General features: G+C 40.4%; 1 protein-coding gene across 5 annotated transcripts in view; it reads right to left on the bottom strand.

Annotated features, from left to right (window-relative positions):
- Positions 1-3,931: 3,931 nt before the first annotated feature.
- DCLRE1C (DNA cross-link repair 1C) overlaps positions 3,932-14,215 on the bottom strand; it is a 32,683-nt gene continuing 22,399 nt past the window's right edge. For all 5 annotated transcript variants that reach the window (XM_075124526.1, XM_048836534.2, XM_048836535.2 and 2 more), the window contains 8 exons: positions 13,424-13,496; positions 12,823-12,963; positions 12,087-12,188; positions 9,968-10,104; positions 9,524-9,578; positions 7,916-8,004; positions 6,815-6,915; positions 3,932-5,487 (listed from right to left, as the gene is read on the bottom strand). In XM_075124526.1, the coding sequence (XP_074980627.1) occupies positions 4,484-5,487; positions 6,815-6,915; positions 7,916-8,004; positions 9,524-9,578; positions 9,968-10,104; positions 12,087-12,188; positions 12,823-12,963; positions 13,424-13,496 (1,702 nt within the window). In that variant the 3' untranslated portion in view covers positions 3,932-4,483. The remainder of the gene's footprint in view (positions 5,488-6,814; positions 6,916-7,915; positions 8,005-9,523; positions 9,579-9,967; positions 10,105-12,086; positions 12,189-12,822; positions 12,964-13,423; positions 13,497-14,215) is intronic.

Here is a 14,215-nt window from a genome sequence, read left to right as displayed (position 1 = left end):
TTTGTATCATCCGCTAAACATTGAGGATGGAGTGGAGGTCAAGGATAATCTAGGCATGTATCTTCTAGGCATCTATAATCTAGGCATGTATTTGTATCATCCGCAAACTTTATTAGCACACTCCCACTTTTTGTGCCAAGGTCAGTAATAAAAAGATTAAATAAGATTGATCCCAAAACCAATCCTTGAGGAACTCCACTGGTAACCTCCCTCCAGCCTGACAGTTCACCTTTCAGTAGGACCCGTTGTAGTCTCCCCTTTAACCAATTCCTTATCCACCTTTCAATTTTCCTATTGATTCCCATCTTATCCAATTTAACTAATAATTCCCCATGTGGCACGGTATCAAATGCCTTACTAAAATCTAGGTAAATTAGATCCACTGCATTTCCTTTGTCTAAAAAATCTGTTACTTTCTCAAAGAAGGAGATCAGGTTGGTTTGGCACGATCTACCTTTTGTAAAACCATGTTGTATTTTGTCCCATTTACCATTGACTTCAATGTCCTTAACTACCTTCTCCTTCAAAAATTTTTCCAAGACCTTGCATACTACAGAGGTCAAACAGGTCTATAGTTACCCGGATCACTTTTTTTCCCTTTCTTAAAAATAGGAACTATGTTAGCAATTCTCCAATCATGCGGTACAACCTCTGAGTTTACAGATTCATTAAAAATTCTTGCTAATGGGCTTGCAATTTCATGTGCCAATTCCTTTAAGATTCTTGGATGAAGATTATCTGGGCCCCCCAATTTAGTCCCATTAAGCTGTTTGAGTTTTGCTTCTACCTCAAATATGGTAATGTCTACCTCCATATCCTCATTCCCATTTGTCATGCTACCATTATCCCTAAGATCCTCTTTATAAAGACTGAGGCAAAGTATTTGTTTAGATATTGGGCCATGCCTAGATTATCCTTCACCTACACTCCATCCTCAGTGTTTAGCGGTCCCACTTCTTCTTTCTTTGTCTTCTTATTTATATGACTATAGAACCTTTTACTATTGGTTTTAATTCCCGTTGCAAGGTCCAACTCTACTTGACTTTTAGCCTGTCTCACTTTATCCCTACATGTTCTGACCTCAATAAGGTAGCTTTCCTTGCTGATCCCTCCCTTCTTCCACTCCCTGTATGCTTTCTGCTTTTTCTTAATCACCTCTCTGAGATGCTTGCTCATCCAGCTTGGTCTACAACTCCTGCCTATGAATTTTTTTCCCTTTCTTGGGATGCAGGCTTCCTATAGCTTCTGCAGCTTTGATTTAAAATAATCCCAGGCCTCCTCTACCTTTAGATCTATAAATTCTTCAATCCAATCCACTTCCCTAACTAATTTCCTTAATTTTTGAAAGTCAGCCCTTTTGAAATCAAAAACCCTAGTTGCAGATTTATTTTTGTTAATCCTTCCGTTCAGTTTGAACTGAATTAGCTCATGATCACTTGAGCCAAGACTATCCCCTACAACCATTTCTTCTATGAGGTCCTCACTACTCACCAAAACCAAATCTAAAATGGCATCCCCACTAGTCGGTTCAGCAACTACTTGCTGAAGGACTCCATCAGCTATTGCATCTAGGAAAATCTGAGCCCTATTATTATTATTTAGTAGAATCAAAAAAGCGCTACAGCAGCTCCCTAGCTGAGAGCAGAGGGTACGTGTTTAGGAGCTAGCGTAATCTGTTTTAAGAGTAAAAAATAAAAGTAGGGGTTACTTCAGGTGTTCGTGACATACCCACTTAAGGTCTACAGTGAAGGTCTGTCAGATCTTTGTTATTTAGAGCATTCCCTGAAGAGAGCTCCAGATTACAAAAAACCCACAACCCAACACTTCAGAAGACTGCTAGTGTGTGAGTATTGAAAGACAAGTAGCGTAACACCAGTATATTCAGGCCTGGTAGCTTGACATGAATCCAGGGCAAACTAGAAAAGCTGATTCAGGATTCATTTGCTAAAGAATTAAAAGGACAGGAATACAGTTGCCACCCTTTTATGGAAAACAGATTTTGTCAAACAAACCTAAAAACTGGAGATGGGGCGGAAAAGAGCCACACATTATTTGAAGGCTGGAGAAAATGTGTTACAGGGAGAGAATTAGAGTCCAATCAGTTTAGCTTATCAAAAACAATGAGACGACTATTAAATTTTAAGGTACTGCACAGGGAGAAAATACCGGGTACTAAAGAGCTCTTAAATCTACCAGAAAAAGGCATAACAAGAACCAATGGCTGAAAGCCAAAGTCAGATTTAAATTAGACAACTTTTTAAACAGTGTAAAGGTCATTAACCACTGGAAGACTACCAAAGAGAGGATTCTCTGTCTCTTGGAATCTTCAGCTCAGGACTGGATGCCTTTCTGGAAGATATGCTTTAGCCATACACAAATTATTAGGCTCCATACAGAGGTAACTCTGTGAAGTTTACTGACTTGTGACATACAGGAGGTTAAAATAGATTATCTATTAATTGTCCCTTCTAGTCTAACTCTAGGGGGGGTGACAATTCACAGGATTCAATTGTCAAGACTTGATCCCAGCACTACGATGATTATACATTGAAATTCACTTAGGGACAGCTTCAAGTTTACCTTTTCCAAACCACACACGCAAGCAGACATGTACCAGGAACCAAATGGAAGAATAAGAAAAACAGCTTGTGTGAAAACAGAAGTTTAAATATTAGGAAATATTTTTCAGCAAGTAATGTTTTAATCACTAGACAAATAGTTTGGAACTTTTCTTTTCTTGAAAGCTGAGCTGTGGAGGACTAATGACAAGAGAGAGTGGGTAGAAGGTGATGTTTACGGTTGATTTGCAACATCTCACTTAAATTATTCTTTACAGCCAGGTTTCAGAGTAACAGCCGTGTTAGTCTGTATTCGCAAAAAGAAAAGGAGTACTTGTGGCACCTTAGAGACTAACCAATTTATTTGAGCATAAGCTTTTGTGAGCTACAGCTCACTTCATCGGATGCATACTGTGGAAAGTGTAGAAGATCTTTTTATATACACACAAAGCATGAAACAATACCTCCTCCCATCCCACTCTCCTGCTGGTAATAGCTTATCTAAAGTGATCACTCTCCTTACAATGTGTATGATAATCAAGTTGGGCCATTTCCAACACAAATCCAGGGTTTAACAGGAACGTCTGAGGGGGTGGGGGGAGGAAAAAACAAGGGGAAATAGGTTATCTTGCATAATGACTTAGCCACTCCCAGTCTCTATTCAAGCCTAAGTTAATTGTACCCAATTTGCAAATGAATTCCAATTCAACAGTTTCTTGCTGGAGTCTGGATTTGAAGATTTTTTGTTTTAATATTGCAACCTTTAGGTCTGAGATCGAGTGACCAGAGAGATTGAAGTATTCTCCGACTGGTTTATAAATGTTATAATTCTTGACATCTGATTTGTCGCAATATTAAAACAAAAAACTATTTCCCCTTGTTTTTTCCTACCCCCCCCCCCCCCCCCCCAAGACGTTCGTGTTAAACCCTGGATTTGTGCTGGAAATGGCCCACCTTGATTATCATACATATTGTAAGGAGAGTGATCACTTTAGATAAGCTATTACCAGCAGGAGAGTGGGGTGGGAGGAGGTATTTTTTCATGCTTTGTGTGTATATAAAAAGATCTTCTACACTTTCCACAGTATGCATCCGATGAAGTGAGCTGTAGCCCACGAAAGCTTATGCTCAAATAAACTGGTTAGTCTCTAAGGTGCCACAAGTACTCCTTTTCTCTTTACAGCCAAAAATCTACCTTTTGACCTTAACAACAGTTCCTGGGTAGGCCCAAACCATTTGCAAGGTCTGTTGAAAAGTAAGCAAAATCCAGTATATTTCTAAGACTACAGTCTTTCCTAGTCTGTTGACTGGGAAGTAGCAAGTGTACTTTGCTCTCTGAAAGAATCACTCTTCTATGTTAAATATATGCAGAGTTAAGAGTTTTATAAAAAGTTTATTAAAAATAGCTTTATAAAGATTGCCTTCGATATAGACATATTTACAAATTCAAAGATCTGGTTAGCTATCTGCCGACTCTTAAAGACAGCTTGATATCACTCAAATAAACTTCACTTAGTGCTCCTTTCACTTTCTTTGGTTTATTTCTCCTTCCCTTCTCTACTGCACAGCTACATGTCTCACCAACCTAAGATGCACTGTCCACTTTCTTCTTGTTGTTAAAGAACTTTTTCAGTTTGTCAGCTTAGTGTTTTCCTCTTACCGAGTACAGCGTTTTCATTTCTCTTACAGGAATATCTTCCTTTTCAGGAGTTCACTGAGGAGGAAAAATGTACAGCACCATCCTAGTGTCTCAACAATCAGTAATGAGAGATTTCTAAGGAAATGTAGTAAGTCTGCCCCAAACAGAGCAGTGGGGATAAGTACAATTTTTATATACCTCTGAATACAGCTTCGGTTGACTCGTACGTGTGTCTGTGTCTATATTTTAAAGAAAAGTTCCTAAATTCAGAAGAGATTCCCTTCAGTCAGTATATCGTTTCACCTGCTGCTAGTTTCTTGTACAGACAATGCAGCTTATCTGGTCTAGGTAACTCAGCTTCGGGGGTTGAAGGGATTTCAAAGTCAGAGGAGCTCTCAGAGTCTCTTTCCAATTCTGAGTTAGGAGTCTTCAATTTCTCATTATTTACTTCAATTAGTGTGTTTTGTGTTTCAGCAGCACCAGCTTCTGCATTCATCTCTTGGTTTTTCCCTTTCAAATCAGAGTCAATATTATCTGGGCAAGGTGTATTTTGGTCCAAAGGCTTCCACCTATGGGATTCAGTTTGATTATCCATGGCCATGAAATGTGACACAGAAACTGTTACCCTGCTCCCACCTTTGTTCAAAAAGCTGAAATCCGCACCATGTGCCTGTTGGGAGGTGATAAGCACTGTGTCTGCTTGGCTGTCCACGCCCTGGCTCCCCTGCTCCGATATGTGGGTTGACTGAGAAGAATTTTGTGAGGAGATATGGGTAGAATCACTTAAACTATCTGAATCACTGAACAAGTTTGGTGACTGGGACCTACCAGCATCTATGGAAGATGGGGGATGGTCCTCATTTTCAGAGCTATCATCTGTCGTTTTAATATCTCGCTTAAAGAAAACATCCCACTGTGGCATATCTGCATTAGACTCCTGCTGGCCACTAGTCAATGCACAGGTCAAGTCTGAATGGGCTTCTTCATTTGGATTTCCCAGTATTGAAGTGGAGTCTGGATTGTGGGCTACAACTTGAGCCCAAACTGTATTTTTTTCAGATTCTTCATCATCATCATCTTCACCATTTGATTCCTCACAGTCTATGAAGTGTACCTGCGAACACATAGGCATAGTGGTTGCTTTGTAACTTCCCATGTTCTCACTATGGTTTCCTTCAGAATTTTCAGATGAAGCTTTTGTCTCAGGCAACGTTGTCTCTACTTGATGTTTTGGAATCTTATGCCTTACAGGAGTCAATTCTGTATCAAAGAGATCATCACTGCCCTCATCTGTCAAGACGAGCAAAAAGGATTGTAATGAGCAGTCTTAGAGAATTTAGCAAAGGGATTTATAGGGACGACACAAACTCGGTCAAATATTTATACACAAATTCCATTACTTAAAACAGAGTTCTATCTCTAGACAGACACCAAATCAATTGATCATGCCTGGGGATGACTGTGCAGATCTGTATTAACATGTAGTAAATGAACACTTATCACAACCATCATCATAGACTCGTTGGCCAATGGGCACAACTGGTTCCTTGTGCTGAGTTGTAGCATTTTAACGGATAAGACTCTACCCTCATTTCAGTGGGATTGCCCCAGGTATTGTTATTTGTCATAAGTATTTGCAGGCTCAGCCCTGTTGTGGGCACAGAACAAGCAATCTCCGTCTCAGAAAGTAGTTTCAAGAGAACAGGTGTGCCACTCACTAGCTACAAGTTTATTTTGCTTGAGTGAGCACAGGAGGGAAAGTTGCTTCCCCAAACCGCCCCTTAACATATCTAGAACGACGGCGTGTCTTGTAACGAGCGACACAGATTTGTGTGCAGAGTCCTTTAGTCATAGATAGCATTGAGATCTATTTGGAAAAGTCATACAATTGGGGAGTCTGATAAATTAAAAGCTTTTAATTTAGAAAACTGCTCATGTATTTCAACTGTGAACTATCTTTTAACAAGCTGCACTACCGAGTACAAGCTATGAAAGCAGGGGCAGCCCTTGAATACAGCCTTGGAAACACTATGGTGTGGATCAGATACAGTATTTGTCTTTAAAAGCTGCTGCTGTTCCTGACTAACTCCCATTTCACAAGTACCAGGATAACAATTATGGGTGAGAGAGCTGCATTCATGCTAAACTGAGAGAGTGGTTTTGTAACTGGGAGCACAAATAATGTTGGAATTATTTTTAATACATCAAGATAAAAGTTACCTCACCTGGCCAGACACTTTAGAACCTGCAGCAGTAGTTGAGTGCCTTGTCAGGTTTAACCTCAATCACTGGTTTCCTGTTTCATAAAGATTCAGACCTCTGTTGACCTGACATTACCTGAAGCCCAACTTCATTTGAATCTATGTTTTCCCCTCTCCATGGGCATTTATGAAGCACCTATCAGGAGTAGCTACATGCTAAAGAGTCAACAAAACAGTGTTTCATATCTGTTTGTCAGTGCTTGTTTGCTACCCTGTGCTTGATCAGATGGAGGTGGCCAGAAATATCACTTTCAACTGACATTGGGACTATAGTAACAGGTCCATGCATGCGTCACTGACCCAAACCTGTCTCCTTTGCTATAATCATCCATCCCTGCAGGATCCTCTTTCCGTACCTGTGTCTGTTAAATCCATTGTTCTGGATCTCTTCAGAGTTCCAAGTGGTTTATATTTGGGCTCGCTCTTTATACTGTATGACTTGCATAGTGGCTTTAAGCTGATAAGAACAAGGAAAACAGATCTTTAGAACTCTTCAGACATGGAAAAATATTATGCAAGAAGTTCAGGAGCAAAAGTAAATTGGTTAACTCTTTCAACACCACTTTCATGCTAGCTACTAAAATAAAGGTGCTAACGTTACTGATGACTTCAGGAGCAGAGGTTAAAATGTATAGCTTCTTTGATAGGTTACATGCAGTTCAACAGGCTCACAGGGCAGCACTCCTGATGCTATCAAGTTAAATGCATAAAAAGTGTGCATCAGCCACAAAGGTAGGGCAGGAGGAAAGGAAGATGGGAATTCAAGCCAGACTTTGGAGAAACTCAATACTGCTGAGTAAAAGCACTTCTTTGTAAAAGGGCCTCTGTAACAGAGATCAAGATCCTCACTCTGGCCCTTTCCCCTCCAGCACTAGCTTTCTGGGCTAGTATTGCAAAGCTCTTCTGACCCCTGCATTTGCTCAGCTGGAGGAGCAGGATTAGAGACACTGGTGATAGTGGGAACACTGGAACTTTGTACAGAGAAGGTAGGAGTTCAAGTCCCTGTGGAGATTTTATTTTAATTTTTAAAAGGAAGTGTCCTACTGAGTTTCTCTAAAGTAGCATTACTAAAACGGGTGAGAGACGGTATGAGTTACGTTCAGCGGACAGGGATGTCCCTAATACAGCTAGCATAAGAGCATCAATGGAGATGCCTAAAAATGAATATACCTAATTCAAATATGTAAGAAGTGGGTGAGAATTACACACACCACATTTAAGAATAGTAACAGAGCAGAATGTAGACATGACAGCTCCTTGAAAACCAAACAGGATGAGGGTGTTGAGTACAGGAGACTAAAGTAGAGTATGAACAGATGGGAGGAAAAGGAAAATCATGCTGGCTATGGAAGATTTGGAAGATTTCCTGCTTGAGGCACAGTGCAGGTTGCCGTCATCTGCTTTACAGCAGTCAAACCAAAGCACCACCCTACACCAACCAGCCAAACCACACTTACATTTTTACAACTTCATCTGCCGTTGAACCCACTGGAATTACGTTGGGATACACATTCACAGGGCAGATATAACCCAAGAAATCCTTAATCTAAATAAGGGGGAAAGTAGCTTATTACTTTCATTGAAATACATATATTCGTAAGACTGCCCCATGGCAGTGCATATCACAGCACATACACCAAAGGAGCCTCAAAGCTGACCAATCAGCACAGCTCACATTTTGGAACCATGTCAAAGTGGACAAATAAACTATAATTTAAATAAGAGACAGAATATTTTGATTAGGGTTGGTTTTTTTTTTAATTAAAAGTTTCCACGCCCTTTCCCTTGCAGTGTTAAAATCATCTCACTCGTATTTTAAAACTGAAATCTACTTCCCTAGGGAAGTGAGTTGTCCTCCATTGCATATGTATTGGTTCATGATTAGATGGTTATTTGTCAACATTAACTTGATTTTTTTTTTAAATGGTGGAAGAAACATTTGTATTGTCCTTTTAAATTAAGCCTCATGATCCTGTACAAAGTGCTATGATAACACAGAGGTGGGAATTCTCTATGGCACAATTTAGATCAACAGTGACAGCCAGGATACGGAAAAGTTGTATGCTCTGTTCTCTCCCCAGAGCAACAGAAAAGAATAAACAAGCCAAATGCAATACCTAGATGTTTCCCATTAGAAATGCAACAGTTTTGTCTTGTATTCTGTAACATTTAAAAAAAAACAGCCATGCTTAATTATAGTAGTAGCCCAATCAAAAAAGATTGGAATTGGAAAGGGTTCAGAAAAGGGCAACAAAAGTGATCAGGGGTACGGAACAGCTTCCGTATGAGGAGCAATTAATAAGACTGGGACTTTTCAGCTTGGAAAAGAGACGACTGAGAGGGGATATGATAGAAGTCTATAAAATCATGACAGGTACGGAGAAAGTAAATAAGGAAGTGTTATTTACTCCTTCTCATAACACAAGAACTAGGGGTCACCAAATGAAATTAATAGGCAGCAGGTTTAAAAACAAACAAAAGGAAGTATTTTTTCACACAACACACAGTCAACCTGTGGAACTCCTTGCCAGAGGATGTTGTGAAGGCCAAGACTATAACAGGGTTAAAAAAAGAACTAGATAAGTTCCTGGAGGATAGGTCCATCAATGGCTATGAGCCAGGATGGGCAGGGATGGTGTCCCTAGCCTCTGTTTGCCAGAAGCTGCGAATGGATGACTGGGCATGGATGACTTGATGACAACCTGTTCTGTTCATTCCCTCTGGTGCACCTGGCATTGGCCACTGTCAGAAGGCAAGATACTGAGCGAGATGAACCTTTGGTCTGACCCAGTATGGCCTTTTAATGATCTTAATCATACATAACTGCTACAGAAATGATGTTAGCCCTGGTATTGGGCAGGATTACAACATGGGTTTGCCACAACTATGTTGGAGCATGGTTGTTTTTACAGTGCTTTGCTCCTTATCTTTTCAACATACTGTCCTTCTCATCACCAGGCAACTTGTACCAAAACTTGACAAGTCAGAATGCAACAACCCCTACTCTAAAGTGAACAAAAATTACTTCTAACATTCATTCCTGAAGCAAACACCATTGTACGTACCTCACTGTAAGAGGAGTGAAAAGAGAAGCAAGCTCTGTATGAACTCTCCCCAGTCCTATAAACAGACATGGCAAAATAAATACTACTTTTCCAGTTAGCAGTTGCAAGTTTCCTATCAGTAAGTGATCACTATCAAATTAAAAGGGAAACAAGCGTGCTCTGAGGAAATCCATTTTAAGGCACAGCAAAGTGGATACTGAATATGCACCCTCAACTGCACTTCTTTGAGCACTCACCAGTTAACTGCTATGTAAGCACATTCTACTATAATAAGCAAACTCAAAATTGCCAAACTTATTTCAGCTGCAGTTTAAGTAGACTTTTGGAATTATTTCAAATTCTAGAGATGACTAAATAGCTGTGAACAACTCAGACAAATCATTAGTGAGCACCCAAAGAATGGTTTGATTCGTAACCCAAATGCCTTGATAATACTCTGCTCACCTTACTACTATATTGGTTTTTCTTGTCCTCTCTCCAAACCACATTGTGGAAGGTTTGACACTAATTATACATAAAGGGGTTCCATTTCGGGAAGTCATTCCACAAGGCAACCTATTCCCTCGAAGATAGTCATCATCCTATCAGATAAGAGTGTCAAATGAAAAACAGAGGCAATGCAATCATGCCCTTTCAATCCCTATGTCATTTAACTAGGTCTTAACGTACAATATGAATGGGAACATGAGCAATACCATACCTGAGCAGACCAACCTTCCAACGAACCTCCTCCACCTCTATTGGAATGAGAATCTTGAAAGACTATGTCCTCTCCATTCCATCTGGGTTCCTTCCCATTATCAGATTGGCTTCCTCAGATGTGGTATTGGGCCCTGCCTGCAATGACCCTGTAGGCTGTCTAATCCCATCTATCCTCCTCCAGTTCAGACCTTCAGCTTCAAGATGCTGTACTTGGCTCTGAGGGTCATGAGCTTTTTGAACAAGTGCACTCATACACCACTTGGCCACAGAGCAGGTAATCATATATTCTGCTTTATGTGCGTTGGCTTACAATAGTTTAGTCTCCTGTGGTATACTTTGGTCCAATTTCCATTGTTGGGTTTAGCGTGTGGGTACTAGGTGGTGTCGGTGGCCTGATATACAGGGTCAGACTAGATGATCTGATGGTCTCTTCTGGCCTTAAACTATAAATAGTTTAACCTCCCCACCACCACCACACACACCCTGTTTAATCTGAATTTGATCTTCCTCCTCCAGAAGGAAGCTGGGGTTTTTACTCTAGATACTAGTGACACCTGGGATTTGTTGAGGTGTATAGGGGCTGCAGAAGGTTTTACAGGGATCCCCTGGGTCAGATATATGCATATTAGTTCACCAAAGGGTGGCATGTAAGGTCTCAACTGAGAGCCAGTAGCCTACTGGTCATAATCATTGCAAAAGGTATATACAGATAATATTTAAGAAATCTATACAGAAAATTATGTTAAGGTCTTGGGATTAAGGCAGGTGACCAGAAGGTGACATACCTCAGCAATCTGCCTTTCAAGCAGATGGTAACAGATGCTTATCTCCCTGTCAGGTCATATGTGTTTTGTCCCACCTCACCACATATGTCTATTTGTATACTGAGCCTGAGGCTAATCAAAAGATTGCAAAATCAGCAAGGAAAGCCAAGCCACAGGAAGAAACAATCAGCAAGGGGTGTCCTGTTTAGGAATAAGGACAAAGGATTGTTCTGATAAGTCTGAGTATCAAGAGACACCCTGAATCCTTCACCAAAGAGACAAGCTAACTGCTTGTTTGTCTTATGAAAGGAAGGTCAAAGCCAGCCTGGCTGTAGAACGCTGAAAGGACTTTGGGCGAGCATTACGCTACAAGACATGACAGCATCTAGTTAATTAAGTCTGTGTTCTAAAATGCATGTTATGTTTTTATTTTATATGCCACCATTTGTTTCCAATTACTTCTACCTGCTATTACTTGAATCTCTGTGGCTTGTGAAATAATCTTCTACTTGATTTCACTATGAGCACATGTAAGTGTTGTGTGGTAAGCAGAGTGGTGATTGAGTGGAACTGGTAGCTGGGGTGTACTGTTTTTTGGAAGCCACAAATCCAGGAATACTATGAAGGTTCAGGGGCTGGATGCTCCAGGAAGATACTTGGAGGATTTGATGGTTGGAGTGTACCTATTGCTAACGTGTAGAGAGAGCGAGCGCAACCTGTGCAGGCTAAAAGGGAAGTGCTTGTGTTACCCATGACCAGTGGAGCTGGGGAGCTTACCACCAGCAGGTACAAACAAGGCTTCCTCACGCTAAGGGCAGGTGGTTTCTGAGGTGCCTCACAGCCCTGGGTATCCCCTGGAAGTATCACAACTAGGTTTTAAGTATGAAACTAAGTTTTTTTTGTTGTTTGACTAACGGTTCCTTTACTTTAGTCCATTAACTACTGGCTCAACTTCTTACTCCCCTCAGTACTGTACTGCCACTCTGAGTTTCCTCGGGGAACTCTCTGCTTGAGAAGGTTAATATTGTAAACATTAGTGTCTGCAATCACTCATTTTAAAAAGGAAGTTCACAGTTGATTTACAAAATGATACGCACCCGTGGATGTCGACATGCATGAATCTGAGTGTGCCGATCCGTGGTAACATGGTAGAGGATTTCCGGCATGTTATTGAACATATCCAGTTTGTTCACATGGACCTAAAGAAAATATACTGAGTCTTGTAAGTAGCTTCATGCATTTAACAATCTGGACTTGGACTAGATCAATAACCACTCATCAGGAGTAAATCTGCTACCAGAAATACTGGCAGAGACCAAGAAAAGGAGAATGAGCAATTACTCAGACATTATCAGCAAGGGAAGTAGAGCGAAGAATTTGGCAAATCGTTGGCTAACATCTACAACAGGTAGACATATTCTAGGAAGGACAGGGACTCCCTGAACATGCTCAGTGACATTCACTGCCCATCAATATTAGGATCTTACTTCTCACATGTAGCCTAGGGAACTCCCCACCATAGACTTCCTTACAGGGCATCCCATGGCTGCCATAGGGTAAACAGCAGAATGTGTCTCTTGGAGAATCAGGATTAACTTCTGACTGTAGAACCCAGAAGTCTGAGTAGATAGCAGCCACTAAGTGGTTTAGTAGGCATTGTTACTATGCACCACAAAAGCTCATTTACCAGGTTACCATTAGTATAGTGAATGAAAGTGTGCAAACCTTTCAGATACTGCAGAAGTCCTCTGAATGGTCATTTTCCAGGTCAGTATACTGCTCACAATCAGCACTGAGGTTCTGTTTATAAAGCAGTTATTATTAAAGTGTTACCTTGACTCCAAGTTCTTCACTGAGGTTTGTGAATAAATATTCATATCCATAGGCAGCTTTGCAATTTAGCCATACAACATGATGGCGACTCAGAGTGATCCAGCTTCGCACTAACTCTAATATCCCATTTAAACATTCCTCCTAAAAAGGTTAGAAAAGTTTGTGTGTTTAACTTTGTAGATGTATCCAAGTTACTGGACTTCAGAAATGTTTTAGATCAGTGTTTCTTAACCTGGGAGTCATGACCCCCGAAGGGGTCACAGGGCGTGTTCAGGGGTCACAAACAGAGCAGTAGCCTTGGGTCTCATGCCACAAGAGACCGCACAAAACTAGTTTACATGTTTCAGCCCAGAGCCCTGAGTTTAAGGTATGGCATCATTATTTTGGGGGGCGGGGAGAAGGGCTGGAGGGGGTGTCACAGTTTTTTAATTTTCATTTTTTTAAATCCAAAAGGGGTCACCAGCACAAAAAGGTTGAGAAACACTGTTTTAGATAATGTGTTTAAAAAAACTGTTGCCTTTCAGGATTATACAAAGACAAAACACTGATTAATTACATCAATGGCTTTATGTGCCTCCAGCTAAAGCTTGATTGGACTTACTCGGCTTGGTATCTGATAAAATCTGGGATCACAGAAAGTGGTGTCTAAATATACACTCTGAATGTCTTTCACTCTGAAAGAGAGAATTGAGATATTGTCATGTCAAATACTGCATCGCGATACCCAGGCGTGCCCCATCGACTGACTGATCTAGTCAGAAATTTCTATTTCAAAACGGAAACAAGAATTCCATTATGGAAAATGGTGAGTCAAGACACCAGATTCTAAACTCTGATTTTAGTAACACAAGTTAACTGCCCACAGATTGGGCAAGAGTACAAGCAATTCTTCAATATTGTAGTCCAAACACCATATAAAATAGGTATTAGAATACCAATTCAACACATAGATCTTATATTGTACTATTACTTATGGTGATATTTATATCATTGGGGAAACTGCTAATCTCAGCTCGTAAGTGCAGTATGAACACACAGACTGTAAATATAGAAACAAGCTATTGGTGATTTTAAAGATACAGATTTCAGAGTGGTAGCCATGTTAGTCTGTATCAGCAAAAACAACGAGGAGTCCTTGTGGTACCACAAGGACTCCTCGTTTTTGTTTAAAGATACAGTGATTTGGGAAATACAGGGGCTTCCTATGTTTTCTTTAACACATGCAAGACTGTCATTAACATTGCTGTTATCAAAATCACAGATTCAGAGGTTCTATACATTAAGGTTATTGAAGAAATTTTAAATAAGCCATAACTCAAATTGCAACACCTGTAACTGTATTAGTACATTTTACAGCACAGTAAAGTTAGATTTGTGTCTTATTTCAGATTCG

Source organism: Caretta caretta, chromosome 1, assembly GCF_965140235.1.
Source record: "Caretta caretta isolate rCarCar2 chromosome 1, rCarCar1.hap1, whole genome shotgun sequence".
Lineage (NCBI taxonomy): Eukaryota > Metazoa > Chordata > Testudines > Cheloniidae > Caretta > Caretta caretta.
Note: the sequence above shows the minus strand (reverse complement) of the source record. Positions and strands in the feature narration are given on the sequence as shown.